We start from the raw sequence: 9140 nt of genomic DNA, 5'->3' as shown, positions 1-9140 counted from the left end.
AGCAGCAGCTGGCGCCCGGCTCCGGGCTCCGGGGTGGGGTACAGGAGCTGGGTGAGCCAACACTCCTACTGCGCGCTCTGGAAAGGCTCCGTTCAGATGGTCCCGTGTGTGCATATGTGTGCGTGCGTGTCTCTGAGTGTGCATGTGTCTGAGTGTGTGCGCGCCTGTATGTATTTCACTGGCTCCCAAAGAGTTGTCAGGAAGTTAGGGGGGAGGGGCGAGCCTCGCGCCCCGGACTTATAACGGGCCGTCGGGGGCGGCGGAGGCGACTGCAGCGTAGAGGAGGGCTGCTGGCCGAGTGAGGGCCGCTCCAGGTTTAGCTGCTGGAGGGAGGAGGGCAGGGAGGTAGCTGGCCAGGGCAGCCCTAGGCGGCTGCAGGCGGGACCGCCCCGTCGGGGCACCTATCGGGCTGCCCAGCCCTCTGTCCCTCGGTGCAGAGCGCAGCCGTCAGTGGCGGGCTGGCCGGCCGCGGGGCCATGGAGCCGCTGGTGCTGCTCAATGCTCTGGCCACGCGGCTGCTCTTCGCGCTTCACTCTCTGGTGGGCGTCTGGCGGGTGACCGAGGTGAAGAAGGAGCCCCGTTTCTGGCTGCTGGCACTGCTGCATCTTCCCCTCGTCCTGGAGACGGCGCTCACGCTGAAGAGGCGCCGAGGCCGAGGCTACCCTGGGTGAGTCCCCACCGCCCCACTCGATGTCCTCCGCAGCTCCCACTACCCCCGCAACAGCCATTCCCACCGGGGCCTCCCAGATCACCCTGACCGTCTCGGGTGGGAGCCTCCGCGTCCAGCCTGAGATGGCAAAAAGGCGCAGAGACGTGGCTGACCCAGTGCGTAGTAGCGCGTCCCTGGCTCCCTCACCTCGCTCCCACATCTCGGCTGGAGACGCAGGGGCGCACGAGGGAGCCCCTGGACTCAGGTTTGCGAATGCTCCCAGGAGGCAAGAGGGGGTTCAATGACCCTGCTGCAGGAAAGGCTCTTGTTCTGTCCCCGCTTCAAGAAGAGGAGGGATTGTGTTCTTGTTTCCTGAGTTTAGAGCTCTCTCTCAATCAATCAGTCAATCAATCTCTCTCTCTCTCTCCTCCTCCCTCTCCTTCTGTCTCTCCCCCTTTTTTCTTCCCTTTTTTCTGTCTCCTTTCTGTCATTCATTTCTTTCCTTTCTTCCTTTCTCTCTCCCCGCTCTGCTGTCCTCCCCCTTTTCTTTCCTTCTTTTTCTTTCTCCTTTTTACTCTCTACTCTCTTTTCCTCTTTTCTCTCTCCTTTCTTCCCTCTTTTCTCTTTCCCCTCTCCTCTCTTTTTTTTTCCTCCTTCCCTTCTTTCTACTTCTCACTTTCTTAGTTTTTTTGGCTTTTTCACAAACTCTCTCTTTTTTCTTTCTTTTTCCTCCAGCTCTCTCTTGAATCCCTCCTTCTTTCTTCCTTGAATTCTTGCATACCAGCCTAGTTGCAGGAAACAGGAAAAGGAAAGCATGTGCTTTGAGAAAGTTGCTTGGGTTAGAAAGCCGAGTCAGGGCAGAAGCAGATTCCTCTGCTGGGCACTGGCTGTCCCTGGCTTCCCTATCATGCTCTCTGGGGACTAGGCATCCGGTCCCTTTGGACATTGCTCGGGATTTTTACTTGGCTTCCCCCCAGTTAATCATAGCAGAGTAACTCAGGGTCTCTGTGCTTTACTATCCTCCCTGGGAAGCCCGGGTCTCCTTTCCTACAATTAGGCTTCATCCTCCACATATTCTGCTCCTTCCAACTTGAACGGCAGTGAATAGGCTAAGAGAGAATTCTTCGACTGTTTACATGCCTTCTGCCTCTAATCTGTTTTAATCTCAAACTTTTTCAGGGTCTTAAATTGCCTACCATTTCAATGATTTTTATTTGTATTTTTAAACTAGAAAAAATCACATAGTCATTTCCCTCTTTCTGTCATGTGGATTGGCTTTTAAATATCTACTTTGTTAAAATTTCAAAATGTAGAAGCCATGGATGGGCTCTCAGGGAATTCTCAGAGTTCTGGCTTTTACATTTTGAAATTTAAAAGAACAGTAAACATTTAAAAGTCAATGTGCATGACAGAAAGAGATTAGAAGAGAATGACTGGTGAATATACTTATTTGGTTCATTGGAATGGCAGGTATGGCATGGTGGAAAGTGGGTGGTGGCCTGGATTTGGAATTACAGGGCCTGGGTTTGAATTCTATTTCTGCCACATGCTAGCTGTGCCTCTTTGAATAGGTCACTGGGCTTGTCTGAGCCTCTTATTCCCTCATGGATAAATAAGGGGGCTGGACTGGATCATCTCCAAGTCGCTGCCAGCTTGGAATCTATCATTTCTTTCTGTGCTCTTATTTTTCACAAGATGCCATCCCAGGCCATTTTCAAGGTTTAAACTTGACTTAATGCTGTGGTGATCAGAACTTCCTTTCTAATGTCAGTAGGGTGTTACATTTGGTCTGCCCTGGCTGAAGTGTCATAGGTGTAGACCTTGGGGGAGGGAGACGGGTCAGAGAGTTCATCCAGGTGAGCCTTCTCATTTTATCAGTGAGGAAACTGGGACCTCCAACAGTGAAGGGCCTTATCAGAGAATCCTCTCATATCACACAGAGCTGAATTGGCCAGTTCTTAGAGCCATCTCATTTTATAGATGAGAGGTTAAGTGATTTTCCCCAAGTCACACAGGTACTAAACTGCAGAATTGACAGTTGAATGCAGGTCTTCTCATTCCAAATCCAAGCTTCCCACTACAACACAAAACCTTGTAGAACCCATGTTTGGAATCCTCAAAGAGAAAAGCAATTAGCTGCATAAACAAGTTTTAGGGTTAAAGAAACAAATGGAAAGAAATGGGTGTGTGTGTGTGTATGTGTGTGTGTGTGTGTGTGTGAGTGTGTGTGTGTTTTTCTCTTCTCACCTAGGTCATATAACATTGATTTTGTTTTTTACAAAGTACTTGATTAAAAGCAGAGAAGTATTTCCAGCAGTAAGAGAATCAAGTCTTTAGCAGAAGCATGTACAGTGTAGAGCTGACCTACTGACAATAAGCAGTTGATTTTGGAAGAGGTGAAAAGCACCTTCTAAACAATTTAATGGCTGTTTTAGGGAGAAACACTTGAATGTTAATTGATACCACTTACTACCAAGGTGACCATAGGCAAGTTACTCTAACTTTCTGGGCCTCAGTTTCCCCTTCTGTAAAAAATTTTGGTCTTGGACTAGTTGATTTCTGAGGTCCCTTCTAAATCTCTGATCTAGGACACTGTGTTCTTATCTCATTTATATCCAAAAGCTGTGGTTCAGTAGAACTTTTCCCATCTAACTTGTCAACATTAATAGCTGGTTCTGGCTGACATCCCCATTCACAGTCAACTGAGAAGCCAATTGTGGGAGGTAAAAGTGGTGACCAAGTTGCTGGCTAGTGTCCAGGGTGCTCTTGGAAGAAGTTTGCATTTTTCTCCATCTGTCACGTATCAATGGTCTGTGAGTGAGCCCTCTTTACTTTTAGTTTTAACATCTACTTATTTTTTTTTCTTTTTACATCAGTTGAATACACTGTCCTTTGAAGCAAGTAGAGAAACCTCCTGGAGACACCAACAATCATGAACTGGAATAAAGTCAGAAAATGAAGCTAGTCACTTTTACTTGAGTGGAAAGGTTGCTATAGTAGGGCTTTATATTGCAGAAATAAAGAGTCTAATTTTCTTGTCCTGGGGAGTGTCCAGTTTAACCATTTCAGAGTGACCAAGCAAAACAGATTAATTGAACTAGCATAGATATGTAGGCTTTAAGACTCTTTTAAAGTCTTTCTTAAAAGTTGAAGGTTTTATTGATATATTTTCTTTTTTAATCCTTGGTTATTTCTTTTCTAATCCTTGTTTATTTCAACTAATACAACCATTAACCTCCCCCAGCCCACACAGAAACACATAGAACTCGTTCCCTTTTAAAAAAATAAACAAACAAAAAAAGTGAAGCTAAACTGTCAATGGAACAAGGATGGCTTTTAGAGTCAAAGGACCTAGCTGTAGATCCCAGCTCTATCACTTCCCATCGTGCTACGTGACATTGGTCAAGGCATAACTTCCCAGCCCTCAGTTGCTTATCTGTCAGATGAGGGAATGGAATGACCAATATTTTGCTCCCATTCCCCACCTCTAAGACAAATGGGTTTCACTATCTTTTCTCTGGGACCAAGATTGGTCATTTCAATTCATCTGAGTTCAGCCACCTTTCAAGACATTTCTTGTTTACATTACATTGTTCTGGTGCCATATGCTACGACCTTCAGGCTAACGAAGAACATTTTACAAACGTTTTTAAAATGGCCTGTTTAGTGTGTCCTAGTTCTACTCATTTTGCTGAGTATAACTGAGTCTACCAAATCAGTCCTTTGTAAACTGAAATTTTATTTCACACTCTGCTAAGTACTTACTAAAAATCATTGGGGGAGGGAGAGGGAAGCACATATGAAGACATGCTGCAGAAATATGGAAAAGCACCAGACAAAAGCCATATCCAAGGTTGTTTTAATTAGCTTGTTGCATTTATTTTGCTTCTTTTACATTACATAAGCCTATTCATGTCCTACTTCAGTGCCTTCTAATGGTTTGGAAGTAATTCTGGGTTTTTGGAAGACTGTGCCAGCAGAGTACCTGTTGCTAGTAAACTGGGCAGGCTCCAGTTATGTGTCCCATGATGGACTATTTGTCTGCTGTCTAGGGACACACCTCACTCCTTTTCTATAGTTTTCTGAGTGGAAGGACAGCCAGAAAGCAGGTGGTGAAATTTGGTGGCACAGCAATCCATGGAGATTATCTGCTAAGGTCTAGAACATGGTTTCTTTTTTTTTTTTAGGCAATTGGGGTTAAGTGACTTGCCCAGGGTCACACAGCTAGTGTCAAGTGTTTGGTCTGAGGCTGGATTTGAACTCAGGTCCTCCTGACTTCAGGGCCAGTGCTCTATCCACTGCGCCACCTAGCTGCCCCTAGAACATGGGTTCTGAACCTGGATTTCAGAGAATTCCAAGGAATCCATGGATATATTTCAGGAGGACCATGAATTATCATGGGAAAAAAATTACATCTTTATTTTCCCTAACTCCTACTGAAATTTAGCATTTGCCCCAATTATAAACAGTACCTGGGACTTTTTTTTTACCAATAGAAATCACAGATATTTTCACATTATATTACATTTGTTGCAGCTATCTCAAAAATATCATTTATGCTCATTTACTACTTTGAAATTACTGTAGTTATTTGACCTGCCATTAGATATATTATTCTATAATATTTTGATAACTAAACTATTTTGATAGTTATTTCAATATAATTGGTTTCTTTTACAGCCTTCTGTATTTTATTTTGTGTATTTAGAAACATTATTCTTAGAAGAGGTTGATAGGCTTCACTAGACTGCCAAAGGAGACATAACACAAAATGGATGAGCCCCTGGTCTAGAGGCAACACTTTGGCCTTTCTTTGTATCCTTAGGGCTTAGTGTAAATGCTTATTGCCTCTCTAGAAGAGCTGAGATTTGGGCCATTGAAGGTATTGTGCACATTTATGAAATCCTAGATTCTAAAAGGACAAATGTACCAATTTTCAAAGCAAAAGAAGAAGAAGAAGAAGAAGAAGAAGAAGAAGAAGAAGAAGAAGAAGAAGAAGAAGAAAGAAGAGGATAGGAGAAAGTCTGCAAAGCAGTGACTTTGGTTTTGATTATTGAGAAAATTCTAGAATGAATCATTAAAGAGTTGATGTCTTATGAGGGTAGAGGACAGTGAGAATATCACCTCCCTCTTTATTAAGAATAGGTCATTCCAGACTAAACTCATTTCCGTTTTTTGACAGGATTACTAATGTACCAAGTGATGGGATTCTTGTGGATAAAGTTTATCTAGATTTCAGCAAAGCTCTTCATAAAATATCTCATATGGTTTGTATGATGAAGATGGTGAAAGATGGATGAGATGAGGGCCCAATCAGATGTATTCCAGAAATGCTGGTTGTTAATGATTCCATGTCAACATGCCCAGAGGTCTCTAGTGAATTTCTCCAAGGATCTGTTATTATGTAGTCTCGTGTGTTTTTTAACATTATTTTTTTTAATCAGTGACTTGGATAAAGGCATAGATGGGGTGCTTATCAAATCTACAGATGAGACAAAGTTGGGAAGTTTAGCTAGCATGGGACATGACAGTGTCAGCATCTAAAACAATCTTGACAGGTTCGAGTAATGAGCTGAATATATTAAAATGAAATTCAGTAGAGATGAATATAAAGTCTTGAGCTTGGATACCAAAAAAAACCCTACTTGACAAGTATAATATGGAGGAGGCATAGAGAGATAGCAGTTCTGGGAAAAACAAAAGGATCTGGGGGTTTTAGTGGGCTGCAAGCTCCATATGAGTCAAGGAGTGTAATACAGTGGACAGTGGGATTCATGAAATCTTGGACTACATTAGGAGAGGCTGAAGTAGGGAGGTGAAAATCCTATCATACTCTGCCCTCAGGAGACCTTACCGAGAGTCTTGCACAGTTTGGGAAGGCCATTGATAAATTGGAGAGTGGCCCAAGGTAACCAGGATGGAGAAAGGACTTGAGCCCATGCATGTGAGTATTGGTTGAAGGAAGTGCTATATTTAGTCTAGAGAAAAGATGAATCAGGAGGGTCCTGATGGCTCTCTTCAAGTATTTGAAGGGCTCTCTGTGGAAGATGGATTTATTGCTGTTGTTATTCAGTTGCTTTCAGTTGTCTCTGACTCTTTGTGACCCAATGGGGTTTTCTCGGCAAACATACTGAGGTGATCTGCTATTTCCTTTTCCAGCTCATTTTACAGATGGGGAAACTGAGGCATATAGGGTGAAGTGACTTGCCCAGGATCACACAGCTAGGTAATGTCTGAAGTCAGACTTGAACTCAGGTCTTCCTGAGTCCAAGTCCACTGCTCTATCCACCAATCCACTTAGTTACCCCTGAGTTCAAATAGAGTAAGCACTGGGCTTGGAGTCAAGAAAACCTGAGTTCAAATCTAGCCTCAGACACTTCCTAGCTGTATGACCCTAAGCAAGTCACTTCACCTTGTTTGCTTCAGTTTCCTCATCTTTAAAATGAGCTGGAAAAGGAAATGGCAAACCACCCTCACTATCTTTGCCAAGAAAACCCCATAGGGTCCCAAAGAGTTGGAAATAATTGAAAGGAAACAACATTAAGAATTTGAACCCAGAGGGTAGAACGAGGAATAACAGACAGAAGCTGCCAAAAAGTAGGTTTGATGTCAGGAAAATGTTCTAATAATTTAAGTTATACCACAGTGGAATGGACTACCTCAAGGCTGCCTTATGACATCTTTAATTAGATGCCAGAGGACCATTTGTTGCACTTATTATGGGGAGATACTTTTGTTGTATCAGTTGGACTAGTTGGCCACCAATAGCCATTCCAACTCTTATATTTGAAGAGTAAGTGATTCCAAGTGTTGATCTACAAGTAAGGAATTTGTCCCAGTAAAATAGATTGGCCTTTCTATTTGTGGTGTGCAAAAAGATGTTTTGCTACTGTTCTTTTAAAAAAAAATCTAAGTTAATGAGAACCACATATAAACCAAAGAGAATAAATATCACAGTTGTCTCAGAGTGAAGCAATATGGCACACTGGCAAGACTGTGGAATTTGAAGTCAGAGGACCTGGGTTTGAATCTGCCTCTGACATTTGCTACCTTAGTGATGTTAGGACTTGACCTCCTTCACTTTCAGTATTCTCATCTCTAAAATGAAGAGGTTAAATGAGATGGTCTCTGAGGTTTCTTCCATTGCTATAATATGATTCTATGAAATATGATGCAAAATATGCAGGGAGTTAACAAGAATTGCTAATTCCTATGACCAGATAAAAATTTGTTCATCAACCTTCGAAGAAAAAGAATTTTGGTGTATTACAAAATTAAAGTGATTTAACTTCTTTATACTCTTAACAATAATATTTATCACTATTCCTGTTCAATCCTCCTTTGCCAACTTTTACAAGATAGATCTAAATTGTACTAAATCTGTGTAAAAAAAAGTAGCCTTTTTCAGTTACATATACCTGAAGGAAAATAAAAAAGATCCTCTTCCCTTGACCTAAGAGTACATTGGCTTTCTCCACACAGTAAGCGTTAAATAAGTGCTTCTTAGCTTGATTTGACCCCTCTGGATTGCTCAGTTTTGATGGAGACAAGAGGAATTCTGTTGTGTTACTGCTAACCCCTGCTCCTAGACCAAGCAAGTATATGAGGAACAGACAAGAGAGCTAGAGAGGAAAGTGTTACTGAAATCCCTTGAAATTCACCAAACATATTATAGTCATCCAAGAAAAGTTCCTCCCACTTTTCTTTGGAAAGAAAAGATGGAACTAAAGATGCTGAGCTCAGCTGGCCAGAGACAGGCCATATTACATCAACCCCACTAACTTGCCAGATGGTGGAGATTTAACACGCTGGGATCCTATAAGATAGATTCTGAGTTGATGCCTTACCTGGCTAAGCTCAAGAAATTTATGCGAGGGAATGTTACTTTTGCTCCTGCAGTTTTGTTCATGGACCCTCATATTTATGAGCTGGAAGTTGGTATATCCCTACCATATTTTTCTTGTTTTTTCCTTTCTCTTCTCTGGGCAAAAATCCAATGGATCTGTGACATACCATTTGAGTAAAGTCAAATAGAAGACAATATTTCAGTTGTTTCACAGCCAACAGTGGTAAAATATTCCTCGGGGGATAGAAAAATTACCAAGATTTTGACAAGTTTGAAGCATGTTCTCTTGAAAGTATGTGGGAATGAAGGAGATGCAATAATCTAACCTGACTTTACTGGCAAGAGGACAGAACTGGAGGCCCTGGAGCCTTCTTCACACCCCAGAACTTTCAGAACGTTAAAACCATGGAAAGCGTGAAATTATAGCAAGACCCACCCTGTTCTCACACCTCACCTCATCTCATATTTCTCTCTCTCTCTCTCTCTCTCTCTCTCTCTCTCTCTGTCTCTTTGTCTCTCTCTCTTTTTCCTCTTCCTCCCTCCTACTCCCTCGTCTCCTCTCTCTCTATTTCTCTCCTCTCTTGTTTGTCTGCTGAACAAAACAACCCTCTGGGTAGGCATCGTGAATTTTTTTGAGAGAAAGTG

The 9140-nt window shown here is 42.6% G+C and overlaps 1 protein-coding gene across 1 annotated transcript in view; it reads left to right on the top strand.

The window, feature by feature from the left end:
* The first annotated feature begins 283 nt into the window (after positions 1 to 283).
* The window catches only part of TMEM26 (transmembrane protein 26), a 59205-nt gene continuing 50348 nt past the window's right edge, over positions 284 to 9140 (top strand). The window contains exon 1 of the mRNA XM_020998234.2: positions 284 to 667. Within this exon, the coding sequence (XP_020853893.1) occupies positions 477 to 667 (191 nt within the window). The 5' untranslated portion in view covers positions 284 to 476. The remainder of the gene's footprint in view (positions 668 to 9140) is intronic.

This window comes from Phascolarctos cinereus, unplaced genomic scaffold, assembly GCF_003287225.1.
Source record: "Phascolarctos cinereus isolate Bilbo 61053 unplaced genomic scaffold, phaCin_HiC Scaffold_3;HRSCAF=262, whole genome shotgun sequence".
Classification (NCBI taxonomy): Eukaryota; Metazoa; Chordata; class Mammalia; order Diprotodontia; family Phascolarctidae; genus Phascolarctos; species Phascolarctos cinereus.
This window is presented reverse-complemented; position numbering and strand designations above follow the sequence as displayed.